This window comes from Rhinatrema bivittatum, chromosome 3 (genome assembly GCF_901001135.1).
Source record: "Rhinatrema bivittatum chromosome 3, aRhiBiv1.1, whole genome shotgun sequence".
NCBI classification, from domain to species: Eukaryota; Metazoa; Chordata; class Amphibia; order Gymnophiona; family Rhinatrematidae; genus Rhinatrema; species Rhinatrema bivittatum.
In genome coordinates this window covers 509,647,703-509,661,627 of record NC_042617.1, presented here as the reverse complement: position 1 = coordinate 509,661,627, position 13,925 = coordinate 509,647,703, and the positions used below count along the sequence as shown (strand labels likewise).

Sequence of the window (13,925 nt, the reverse complement as noted above, 5' to 3'; positions counted from 1 at the left end):
CCAGGGTGGATGCCATGAGACCAAGAACTTGCAGATAATCCCACGCTATGGGCCGACTGGCTCCCATCAAGTACTGGATACACGTCTGAAGTTTCAACCTTCTCTTGGCAGTGAGACTGACTGTGTCTGCCTGCGTGTCGAATTGCACTCCCAGGTATTCCAGAGACTGGGAAGGCTGTAGGCAGCTCTTGCTGAGATTGATTACCCAGCCCAAGCTTTCCAGAAGGGCGATCACTCTGTCGGTTGTCCGAAGGCTCTCCTCTCGAGATTTCGCCCTGATGAGCCAGTCGTCTAGGTAGGGATGGACCAAAATTCCTTCCCGCCTGAGTGCCGCTGCCACCACTACGACCACCTTGGTAAATGTCCGTGGTGACGTGGCCAACCCGAAGGGCAGAGCCCGGAATTGGAAGTGGCGGCCTAGAACCTTGAAGCGTAGGTAGCGCTGATGATCCGGATGGATCGGGATATGCAGATATGCCTCTGACAGGTCCAACGCAGTGAGGAATTCTCCTGGCTGTACTGCAGCCTTGACAAAGCGCAGGGTCTCCATGCGAAACCTCGGTACCCGTAAGTAGCGATTGACTGATTTGAGGTCCAGCACAAGCCGAAAGGTGCCCCCTTTCTTGGGTACCATGAAATAAATGGAATAGTGTCCAGAATTCACTTCCCAGGCAGGTACTGGGATGATGGCTCTCAAGGACAGGAGCCTCGCCAAGGTAGCTTCCAATGCTGCCTTCTTGTGCATGGGACATGATGATTCCACAAACTTGTCCGGAGGGAGATGATGAAAGTCCAGATAATATCCCTCCCGGATAATGGCGAGGACCCACTGGTCCGACGTGATCTCGACCCATCTGGGGTAGAAGAGGGTTAACCTTCCCCCTATGGCCCCGTCCCCCAGATGAATCGGCAGATTTTCATTGTGAGGCGCCGCCGGGACCCGAGCCCGGGCCCGCTCCCCTCTTGCGCTGCTTGGTCCGAAAGGACTGATTCCTGGCCTGAGGACATGGTGCCTGGTAGCGACCCCTGTAAGGAACAAAGCGCTGGGAACTCCTGCCCCTGGAGGGCCTTGGCAAAGCGCGCTGGCCCCTTCTGAACCGATCTTCCGGCAGTCTAGGCACTGGAGAGGCACCCCATGTACTGGCCAGTTTATCAAGGTCGCTGCCAAATAGGAAAGAGCCCTTAAAGGGCAATCTGGTGAGGCGTGACTTTGAAGGAGCATCAGCTGACCATCTCCGGATCCAGAGCTGCCTCCTGGCGGCTACGGAGCAGGAGATCCCCTTAGCTGTTGTCCGGACCAGGTCAGATGCAGCATCCGTGAGGAATGAAAGAGCGGACTCCATGTCAGCTGCTGGAGCGTTGTTCCTAACCTGTGACAAACAGGCACGCTTCACCACTGTGCAGCAGGTCGCGATCCACAAAGATAGAGCTGCCACCTCAAAGGTCTGTTTCAGAATGGCGTCCAGTCGCCGGTCATGAGGCTCCTTGAGGGCCATCCCCCCTTCAACTGGAATGGTAGTGCGCTTGACCACAGCGCTAATCAAGGCGTCCACCTGAGGGCACGCCAGCAGGTCCTGGATAGCCGGTGTCAATGGGTACATGCCCGTCAGGGCCCGGCCCCCTTTAAAAGAAGCCACTGGTGCCGCCCATTCTAAATCTATCAGTTGTTGTGCTGCTTGCAAGAATGGAAAATGGCGGGCTGTAGGGCGAAGACCTTCCAGCAGGGTGTTCTGCGCAGAGGGTACCGTAGCGCTGGGACCTGTAATATCCAACTCCGCCAGACACTGGGACACCAGGTCGGAGAGATCCTCCTTAGGGAAGAACCGCCTCATGGTTCTATATGGTTCAATCCCTGGGGGAAGGTCCCCTTCGTCCGGGAGTTCGGATTCGTCCGGTGAAAACTCCTGGTCTGACTGATCTGGGCTGTCCAGCGGCGGGAGGTCCCGCTCACGATAAGAGCATGAGGGTCCAGGAACAGGATCCGCCGGAGCCGCCGCCGCAGCAGCCGCCAGAGCAGCCGCCGCGGTCGCGGCCACCGTCGGAATCACAGAAACCACAGGAACAGCAGGAAGCGCAGGGCCTGGACGGGAAGCCGTCTGCATCTGTACAAAAGCATGAATCCCCTTAAAAGATCCACCCAGGAAATTGAAGCAGCCTCTAATCGCCGGGGTACAAGATCCCCCGGGATTCCTGATTGGTCGAGACTGCCTGCTAAATCCGGGGTAGCCCCTGGGGAGCTGTCCGCAAATCGCGGCTGAGACGGGTCCTGGCCCGAGGGTCCCACGGCCTCTTCACATTGGGCACACAGGAAGTTTGGCTCTTCACTGTGTATAGCCCGAAGCTGGCATGCAGAGCAGAGGCCGAGGGCTTTAATGCCGGAGGCAGGCGGCGCACCCGCTGAAGACGCAGATGCGTTTTGATCCATAGTATGCGCTGAATGAAAAGCGGCCACAATATACGCTTAATACAATAGGCGCTTAATACTAAGCGGCAGCAATAGGCACTGAATACACAGGCGCTCAATAATATGCGGCAGCAAGATACGCTTAGTAGCACAGGCGCTCAATAATATGCGGCAGCAATATACGCTCAATAGAACAGGCGCTCAATACTATGCGGCAGCAATAGGCGCTCAATATAACAGGCGCTCCTTAATAAGCCGCTTAAGAACGCTAAAAGATATATCATACGCTCTCAGCAAAAGGCGATCATGAATACACGGTCAATGGCATTCAATAAGCTCTTAGCAATATGCAAGTAGCAATAATGGCATTCAGTATGCTCTCAGCAAGTAGGCGGTTTAGCAACACACGCTCAATAGGTAGGCCATATGTACTCAGCAATATGCAGTTAGTAAGAATGGCATTCAGTATGCGCTCCACCATTAGGCGGTCAACAGCGCTCAATGGCATTCAATATGCGTGAAGTAATATACAGGCCGCAACACGGTCTTAATAGCATTCAATAAGCTCTCAGCAATATGCGGGTGGCAATACCTCACAGGAAGAAGGCAATATACGCACAAGGAGGAATAAACCTGCGCCTATTACCGGCGCCCTACCTGAACGAGGTCCACAAAATGGCGCCCTCCTTGGCGTGCCACGCCGCCGATCCTCTGTTCCTTTGGAGACCCAAAACACTAGATGTACGCCTCACCTGAACCTCGGCGCTTCTTGGCTGGAACGCAGGCGGTCTCCGGCTGCGGGGAGAGCAGGCAAAAACCTTCACCACCGCGATTGAGGATATGCACCCGCTACCTCGTCCATGCCAGGACCGAGGTGCCTCGTATGCCTCACCCGAACCTCGCCCGGGGGCTATGTCCCTGCCGCGCTTCGGCCGGACCGAGGACTTAACCTCCGGGGGGATCACGGAAATCACCCCGGGCAACTCTACTGGGGGAGTGACCTTCGGGTATCACCGCAGGAGTGCGGGGCTCGATATTTTTGTAGAAAGTAGAATCTAGAATTATAAGAAAAGAGAAAAATTAAAGTAGTCTTGGAAAGCACGCTCAACTAGCGTGCAGGCACTCCAAACTGCTTTGGAGACGGAAATTACTGAGTTGCTACGCTTCCTGTGGGGATATATATACCCCCGTGCTGACGTCAGATCCGTCTCCAACTGCTAGCACGCGGATACTATCCCATTCGTTCTGAGTCCATCTGGCTACACGCCAGGAAAAACACATTTGGCCTATCCAGTCTGCCCATCCATCAGCTTTAAAATCCCTACCACTCCTATAGAGATCCACTGTGTTTATCGCATGCTTTCTTGAATTCAGATACCATTCTTGTGTCCATCGCCTTCATGGGAAAACTGTTCAATGCATCCAATACCCACTCCGTAAAGAAAAATTTCCTTAGATTACCCCTGAGTCTATCCCCTTTCATCCACATCCCATGACCCCTCATTCTAAAGCCTCCTTTCAGGCAGATGCTTAAGGGACTTATGGACAGTTTTTTTCTGTCTGGCAAATCTGGAAAAGCTGGAGAGAGTGCAGGGGGGACATCACACCATCTGGTTCTGGTGGAGCGATAGTGGAAGGTGTCACAAGGGCTTCCATGCTTGTTGTATCAGACAGCTCTGTGGCACCTGAAGATGTTGAAAGCCTGTAAAGTCTCAGGTCCCTTGTTTCTCCTTCATGTAAGGTTATCTGCATCAGAAGCTTTTTGTCGTCAATAGGGAACAGTGGTGCAATAATGTTGGGACTTGCAATTCTAGCCTCTTGAAGGAATATGTGTCAGGGGCAACTTTGTAAACTCCAACTCTGGATGCAGCAAGATATGAAGCTCACTATCAGATAATACTGCAGACTTTATAGCAAAGGAACTTATAGTTGAGATATCAACCTTCATAAGGTAAAATTTAAGGCTTAGAGGGCAAACTAGATAAGAACATAAGAACATGCCATACTGGGTTAGACCACGGGTCCATCAAGCCCAGCATCCTGTTTCCAAACGTGGCCAATCCAGACCATAAGAACCTGGCAAGTACCCAAAAACATAGGACCAGATTTTAAAAGCCCTGCGCGCGTAAATCCACCCGGATTTATGCGTGCAGGGCATTCGCGTGCCGGCGTGCCAGCGCTCGCAGAGCCCCGGGACGAGCGTAAGTCCGGGGCTTCGTAAAAGGGGCGGGGAGGGGGCGTGTCCGGGATCAGGGGCGGTTCGGGGCGCGACCGGGGGCGTGGGACCGGCCCAGGGGCGTGGTCGAGGCCTCCGGACCAGCCCCCGGGTCGGGTGATGGCGCGCCAGCAGCTTACTGGCGCGCGCAGATTTACACCTGCTTTTGGCAGGCGTAAATCTGGCAACAAAGGTAGGGGGGGTTTAGATAGGGCCGGGAGGGTGCGGGGGGGGGGATGGAAAGAAAGTTCCCTCCGAGGCCGCTCCGATTTCGGAGCGGCCTTGGAGGGAACAGGCAGCCCCCTTGCGCCCGCCGACCCCGGATTTGATAAGATACGCGCAGCTACGCGCGTATCTTATAAAATCCAGTGTACTTTTGTTCGCGCCTGGTGCGCAAACAAAAGTACGCGCTCGCGCAAATTTATAAAATCTACCCCTAAGTCTATTCCATGTTACTGTTGCTAGTAATAGAAGTGGCCATTTTCTAAGTCAACTTAATTAATAGCAGGTAATGGACTTCTCCTCCAAGAACTTATCCAATCCTTTTTTAAACACAGCTATACTAACTGCACTAACTACATCCTCTGGCAAAAAATTCCAGAGTTTAATTGTGCGTTGAGTAAAAAAGAACTTTCTCCGATTAATTTTAAATGTGCCACATGCTAACTTAATGGAGTGCCCCCTAGTCTTTCTATTATCTGAAAGAGTAAATAACAGATTCACATTTCCCAGTTCTAGACCTCTCATGATTTTAAACACCTCTATCATATCCCCCCTCAGCCATCTCTTCTTCAAGCTGAAAAGTCCTAACGTCTTTCGTCTTTCCTCATAGGGGAGCTGTTCCATTCCCTTTATCATTTTGGTCGCCCTTCTCTGTACTTTCTCCATCGCAACTATATCTTTTTTGAGATGCGGCGACAAGAATTGTACACAGTATTCAAGGTGCGATCTCACCATGGAGCGATACAAAGGCATTATGACAGTTTCCATTTTATTCACCATTCCCTTTCTAATAATTCCCAACATTCTGTTTGCTTTTTTGACTTGCTGCAGCACACTGAACCGATGATTTCACTATGACGCCTAGATCTCTTTCTTGGGTGGTAGCTCCTAATATGGAACCTAACATTGTGTAACTATAGCATGGGTTATTTTTCCCTATATGCATCACCTTGCACTTATCCACATTAAATTTCATCTGCCATTTTGATGCCCAGTTTTCCAGCCTCACAAGGTCTTCCTGCAATTTATCACTATCTGCTTGTGATTTAACTACTCTGAACAATTTTGTATCATCTGCAAATTTGATTACCTCACTCGTCGTATTTCTTTCCAGATCATTTATAAATATATTGAAAAGTATGGGTCCCAATACAGATCCCTGGAGCACAAAATACTGTCCAGTGTTTAACACGGGTAGGCAACTCTGGTCTTCGAATGTTATAAAATGGTCTAATGAATATGCATGAGATATATTTGCATGCAATGAAGTACGCAGAAGATAGGATAATTTGATTCTTCTGTTGTTAAAGAAAGATTTATACTTCCAGAAAAAATGAAGCATTACAAAATTTCTCGCCAAATGAATCTTCAATTTTCCATGATTTGGTAATATATTACAAGAACAGAAGTTCTGCCATACTGGATCAGATCAAAGGTCCATCAAGCCCAGTATCCTGTTTCCAACAGTGGCCAATCCAGGTCACAAATACCTGGCAGGATCCCAAATAGTAAATAGATTCCTTACTGCTTATCATGAGGATAAGCTGTGGATTTCCCTAAGTCCACTTTAATAATGGTTTATAGACTTTTCCTGCAGGAACTTGTCAAAATCTTTTTTAAACCCAGCTACATTAACAATTATCATCATGTTCTCTGGTAACAAATTTCAGAGCTTAATTATGCATTGATTAAAACAATATTTTCTCCTATTTGTTTTAAATGTTTTACTTGGTAGCTTCACTGTATGATCCTAATCTTTGTACTTTTTGAAAGACTAAACAACCAATGGGTTCATCCGTTCATTATCATATCTCCCCTCAGCCATCTCTTCTCCAAATTGAAGAACCCTAATCTCTTTAGTTTTTCCTTATAGGGGATATTGTTTCATCCCTTTTATCATTTTGGTTGCCCTTCTCTGTACCTTTTCTAATTCCACTATATCTTTTTTGAGATATAGTGATCAGAACTGCATACAGTACTCAAGATGTGGTCACACCATGGAGCGATACAGAGGCATTATGATATTCTGTTTTATTCTCCATTCCTTTCCTAATAATTACTATCATTCTATTTGCTTTCTTGGCCGCCGCCGCATACTGAGCAAAGGATTTCAATGTTTAATCAACGATGACGCCTAGATCCTTTTCCTGAGGGGTAACTCCTAACATGGAACCTTGCATTGTGTAGCTATAGTTTAAGAGTGCTCTTTCCTATATGCATCACTTTACATTTGTCCACATTAAATGTTATCTGCCATTGCGTGCCCAGTCTCCCAATCTTGCGATAACCTCTTGCAATTTCTCACAATGCTCTTGTAAATTAAATCATTTGCAAATTTGATCACCTCACTTACTGTTCCCATTTTCAGATCATTTATAAATATGTTAAAAGGCAGTGTTCCCAGAACAGATCCCTGGGGCACTCCATTATTCACCTTTCTCCATTGAGAGTGCATTTATTTAAGAACTATTTGGTTGAATGTTTAAATCTTCTACAGACACCTTATCATCAATTATGAAAATGATCTATGTGGCCAAACTTTCTTCTCCTTTGTAGAATTTATCAGTTACTGAGTATAACGACGCACCTGCATCTGGTCCTCCTGTATAGAATCCAGGTTGGACTCTATAGAGGAGACTTATGATAACTAGTGGGTTTGGCAGTGTAGAGGCATGAGGGCAGTCAGTCCATCATACCCTGAGGTATTTTGTTTTCTAAAGCCCTGCGATACACCTTTAGTAATGGCTCCCTCTCTGGTCACCATCACCCCAACAACCAATTTCACTTCCCTAAAGCTTAAGGGGATGAAGCCTGAAATCCTATAATTCTAAACCCTTTATTAACCCCTGGTTTTCCCCCCAATCATCACACAACCACTGAAATACACTAGAGTACAGCTTTATTTTTCTTCTCCTTTAATTACACAGCAGGGTTAAGATTCCATCCCAAAACATCACAGAGTTTAGGGAACTTCAATTAGCTTCAATGCATGACTTAACACTTTTTAGCGCTTGAGACCAGGTTAACAGCGGAAGGAAGCATTTAGGTTTCTTACAGACAGCTTCCATTAATTTTAGTATTCATATTCACAGTTTAAGGTTTCACAAACATACCTCCTATGGGCTTATTCCCATATACTTATTTAAACAAACCTGCAGATTTTTCTAATGGCCATTTAGTTAATAATTTTGAGTTAACTGCAAACTCTCTAGCACAGGAATGTTGAACCCAACACACATATCCCCCTTCTAACAATGTCAATTGGAATTCCTCGTCAATTGTATCTTTTAACCTATTACGTAGTTGCTCCTAGGAGATAATTCAAACTCAAAACATACATTTTCTTCTAACAGACCATTACTTAAGAAAGTTCTGCTAACTGCAAACCCTCTGGAGCAGTACTCTTGGACTGAACATACAATTTCTTTATCAACAAACCTTCTAGAACAGTATTCTGGGACAAAACACAGTTGTTCTAGCAAGAAATTCCTTAACAATCCCCTGATCAGCTGCAACCAGTCTGTAGCTGTGCTTCTGAACCATACCAAACTTTTTTTTTTTTTTTTTAGGGACAATTACTAAAAAAAAAAAAGCAGTATCAGTGCTTTTTCCCACTATGTTCTATTGTTCTTTCAGGGAGATTGGTTCTACTTTTCAAAATCCTGCTGTTATACTTTCTCTCTGGTTCAGGGAGGGATTTTTACAGCTAAAACTTTTCAATCAAGCCTCCTTATATCACTCTGCTCTCTGAGGGGCAGATTTTCAAAGGCTACGCGCGTAACCCGAGAAAATCTGCCCCTGCGTGCGCTGAGCCTATTTTGCATAGGCTCGGCGGCATGCGCAAGTCCCGGGACGCGCGTATGTCCCGGGGCTTCGGAAAAGGGGTGGGAAGGGGGCGTGTCTGGGGTGTGACAGCGATCCGGGGGCGTGTCCGGGGTCAGGGGCGTGACAGCGGTCCAGGAGCATGTCCCGAGCACTCCTGTGTTCCGGCCGTGCCGAAGGTTCGCACGCCAGCAGGTGTAAGACATAAAATAAGGTAAGGGAGGGGGAATTTAGGTAGGGCTGGGGGGTGGGTTAGATAGGGGAAGGGAGGGGAAGGTGGGGGGTGGGTTAGATAGGGGAAGGGAGGGGAAGGTGGGGGGGGGGGCCGGAAAAAAAATTCCCTCCAAGGCCGCTCCGATTTCCCCGTTCCCTCCAAGGCCGCTCCGATTTCGGAGCGGCCTTGGAGGGAACGGGGAAAGCCACTGGGGCTCCCCTCGGGCTTGGCGCGCGCAAGGTACACATGTGTGGACCCCCTTGCGCGTGCCGAGCCTGGAGTTTATAACATGTGCGCGGCATGCTTTGGGAAGGGAAGCCCCACACCATCACATACCCATTAGCAACTTCTGGCAATCACACATTAGTTTTAATATACAAAACTGATTTCAGAATAATAAACATAAATCTCTCAGAACTGAGGCCCCTTATGAAAAGGTAAAACTAAGGTCAGTATACAGTAATGAAGATCAATGTATGCACTAGAAAGAATTGCTAATGAAGCAATGCCTAGATCAACCTTCCCTAAACATTACTGGTACAATTTTTAAATCAGCAGAGTGTTTGCATGCCTGCATTTCATTTACAGCATAAACTTTGCACCTGCAAAGTCCTTGGGTACTAATGTACCCATGGGCCTGGCAAGCAGATATTTGAAGGGGAACGCCCAATAAAGTTTCCCTTTGAAAATTTGGTTGCCTGCACCTTATGTACTTTTGTACCCAAGGACTTTGCAGGTGCAACATCTGTGCCATGAATGAAATCCCATGCAATGTCAACCAGCTCTGCCTACCCTTCCTCTACCTTCCCTCCTTCCCATAGAGGAAGGAGGGAAAGAAAATCAGTCCTTGATTTTATCTGGGTAACTGCTTAGTTACCTGGGGAAAATCTTCAGAAAACTGTCTTTGCCATAGCCTTAGCAAATTTTTGCTCTCCAAAACATAGTGTAGGATTTCATACACAAGCTTTGACACAGGTCTCTCAATTTATAGTTCCTTAGTGAGTTTCTTTTGTGACCTTGCATTGTAAAAAGCAGTCAGTACAATATGGAAAAACGTGAATTTCCATGCTTGCACTGGATCCTGCAAAGGTTTCCCCCTATCTTTTCATAATGCCACAGATGTTGCAAACAGACCTATGCAATAGTAGAAGCTATAGGAAAGCCTGGAAGGCTACTGTTATTTTTTAAATCCCTACTGACCTTACAGAACCCGTAAGCAACACTACCCTAAATGAACCGGAACCTATCAGATCTTGGAAGCTGAAAAGGGTCATTCCTGGGTAGTAATTGGAAGGGAGTCTAACTGGTAAGACCAGGCGTTGTGGAATGCACAAGACAATGACAAACCACTGTAGTATGTTGCCAAGAAAATCATGGTCACATGAAGGATATGTTTAAAAAAAACAAAAAACCCAGATATACAACATACCACCATCATCTTGCCAAAAAATAAGAAGTTTCAAAAGAAGCCTGCTTTGTAGCAATATTTAAATTATATTTCAACATTCCCTTAAAAATGGCTTCTTTTTTAAATTTATTTTCTTTGAAAATACAGAAAAAGTCACATTAGTAAGAATGGTCTGTAATGCCTGCATACATACCTTTAGTTGCCCTAATGCAACTACATAGACAAGACAGATGGATATATGAGAGATAGAAACAAAGAGGGGCAGATTTTATAACTCTGCGCACACGCGTACTTTTGTTCGCACACCAGGCGCGAACAAGAGTACGCGGGATTTCAATAGATACGCGCGTAGCCATGCGTATCCATTAAAATCCGGGGTCAGCGCGCGCAAGGCTGCCCAAAATCGGCAGCCTGTGCGTGTAACTTTGCACGCGCCGGGCCGGCTGCCGCACTCCATGTTCCGGTCCGGGGGCTGGTCCAGGGACCGCTGTCACGCCCCCGGAACGCCCCCCTGGCCGGAACCACACCCCCGAAACACAGCATCACTCCTGGCACGCCCCTCCATGCAAGCCCCGGGACTTATGCAGGTCCAGGGGCTTGCGCACGCCACCGAGCCTATGCACCAGTCATTTCATTAGTCCTTTTTTTTTTTTTTTTTTAACAAAGACATGTTCATGAGACAGTCTATTAAGCTCGGAGGCTTATTTACAAGACCAGTCAAAAGTAGTTCTAATACTTACAAAGAGTTACACAGCTTCAAACACTACTGTGTACAGACAGCTAAACTATATATCATATTTTACAAGTTTATGTATATGCTTCCATTAGTTTCAAAGTGCTTTGTGATTAATTCTTTTGCAGTCTGTCATTTTGGAAGCTGCATTAGTAAAAACTGACTTCTAAACAGCTGTACTTTATTCTATAAATGATGCTCTGCCATTTCAAATTATAATGTATAAGGCAAAAAATCCCGATTTGGGATTTTAATTTTAAATCACGGAATTTCATTAATGCGACCGAATCTCAGTGGTAGTCTTGCCAAGTAACTTCTGACTAAGGATCTTCCTTACGAGACTGGATTCTAAAAGATAGGAATACCAGTTAAAGTACCTGATGTTGAAATTTGGAAGGATCACGACTGCTAACAGGAACCACACTGCCATAGACATGGAGCTCTCGGACAATGGAGACACCCCCCTTCAGCTCAGCTCTGAAAGATTCTTCAGAGCACTTCCGTAAACGTAGAAGGCCAATCAGGATGTCTTGTTCAGGATCTTCATAGGACAGGAAAGTCTCCCAACCACCATTCGCTACATAATCTCTTCTAATTAGTTCAACCTTTGATGAAGAATAAAAAGCAGAACAATCTTATTTTACAAACAAGCAAGATGATGACACTTTCATGGATGAATGGATTATTTTGATACTAATTAATGCAAAGAACTCTACTAAATAGCAGTTTCAGTGGTATTAGACCTGTTGGTGAAGTTATATTGTAACTTCCTCATCCCCGTTAAATTGCAATAACCCCTCATTCCTCATCCCCGTTAAATTGTAATAACCCCTTTTCCTTCCACACCCCCTTCTCTCAGGCCATCCCTCCCTCTTCATGACCTACCAATTTGTTTAAGTTCCCTGATTTACCAATTTGTTTAAGTTGCGCCCAAGTTATCTCCTCCCTTGTTCTATGTAAGACAACTTTTGTTACTGTCAATGTTTGGTTGTAATGTAAACCGGATTGATAATTAACTCTGTTAATTGAACTTCGGTATAAAAAAGTTATAAATAAATAAATAAATAAATGGTAATCCAGCTCCTGTATTCTTCAGAAGAAAAAGCATGTGAGGTGAAAATTAATTAATTAACAAGTAATTAATGTAGATACCTGGACAAACAATGTATACCTGCCCTTCTAGCCTATCAGAGCGACAACCCACAGCAATATTTAGTTCCTAATTTAGGCCTATGCCAACAAACAAAGGATATACATTGTTATGTCCCGGTAAGCCTTTCCTTAAGGGTACTACAGATGCTCTGTGTGGTTTGTCCTTGGACAATGTCTGAGAGAAATGTAAGTTTACCATGACAAAATATGATGAATTCTCTGAAACAAAGGTTGCTGTTGTAAATAATGTTTGGTTACTTAGCACCCCTCTGAAAGAACTTGCTATTTCTAACAAGGATGATGTTACCAGTAAGGTCCCTTACCCAGTAATGTTTCTTTAGTCACAGTACCTAAGAACTCAATAGTTACTGTAGGGAGTGTGTGCTTACACTACCTAGAACCAAATCCAGCTCCCACAGAGATAGAAATCCTAAATGTGTTTCGGGGCCATGAAATCAACTTTGATGAAAACCTAGTATATCTTTTAGGGTATTAAAGATGCTCACACTGTGGAACTGTCTGTAGACCAAGACACAGCAGAAGTTGCTGACTGCAATTATGATTCCAGAGATGAAGACATTTTATAAACTGACTGTTGCGGTCTCTACCGCTTCCCTCCACCCACGACTCAAACCTGCCTACCTCCGCCGCATTCCGCCCGCTCTGGACCCCGGGGGCTTCTCTCACGCCACGTGGCGGCCGCCATTACGTGCCTGCTTCTAGTCAGTCTCTCACGCGCGAGGACGCCCATCTTGAGCGTTCAACTCCCGGAAGCCTGGCCCCGCCCGTGCTGCTGACGTCACGCCCAAGCCCCGATATAACCGGCGCTCAAACTCTCTCATCGCCTTGCAACGAGGTTCACAACTCCATAGTTGTACTTAGTTGTGTTCCTGGTGATCTCCTCATTTCCTGCTTTTGACTCCGGTCTGCTTCCGACTCCACTTCAGCCTGCTGCCTGCCTCTGACTCCGGTTTGCCTCTGACTCCGCTTCTGCCTGCAGCCAGCCTCTGACCCCGGTTTGCTACTGACTCCGCTTCAGCCTGCAGCCAGCCTCTGACCCCGGTTTACTACCGACTCCGCTTCAGCCTACAGCCTGCTTCAGCCTCCGGTCTGCTACCGACTCCGCTTCAGTCTACAACCTGCTTCAGCCTCCGGTTTGCTACAGACTCCGCTGCCGCCCGCTGCCCTGTCTTCAGCCGGCCCTTGGCCCTATACAGCCGGTCCCCTGCTTCACGGGTGCCTTTGGACTTCCACTCCCACCTGTTTGCTCTGGTCCCGGTCTAGCCTCTCTCAGTCCCTGGACTTTCTGCCTGTATCTCCAAGTCCCAAGGACCCAGTGCCCTACGGGCTCCTCCCGGGAGGCTCCTGGTTCCCGGGTGAACACCTCCTGCCTGTGGCTCCACCTCCCGGCCTACCCTGTCACTCTAGGTAGGTCGGCCTAAGGGTCCACTATCTCGCCAGCAGTGTCTGATTGCAACAACTGACTACGTATTGTTTATTCCTTACCAATGGTGATCATAGCCCATATCCTATTTTCAATCACCCTCTTTAAAAGAGTAAGGGCCCTAATGAGACACACACGAGGAAGGTCTCACCGTAAAGCTATGTGCTTGTGAAACCTCCCACAGCCCCCATCTCTGGAACTGTATGAGGCACCGGACAATCCAGTGATCACACTTTGTCACTTTGCAGACTAGAAAAAAGAGGGTTGCACACACATACACTCTACCTCTAGTCTGAGATGATGTCCCTACC

The 13,925-nt window shown here is 47.0% G+C and overlaps 1 protein-coding gene across 4 annotated transcripts in view; it reads right to left on the bottom strand.

Moving 5' to 3' along the window:
- The window catches only part of ELP3 (elongator acetyltransferase complex subunit 3), a 466,764-nt gene that overhangs the window by 104,094 nt on the left and 348,745 nt on the right, over positions 1–13,925 (bottom strand). For 3 of the 4 annotated variants that reach the window (XM_029596182.1, XM_029596180.1, XM_029596181.1), the window contains one exon: positions 11,396–11,623. The exons of the other annotated variant lie outside the window; for it this stretch is intronic. In XM_029596182.1, coding sequence (XP_029452042.1) covers positions 11,396–11,623 — 228 coding nt within the window. The remainder of the gene's footprint in view (positions 1–11,395; positions 11,624–13,925) is intronic. 4 annotated transcript variants of the gene reach the window in all.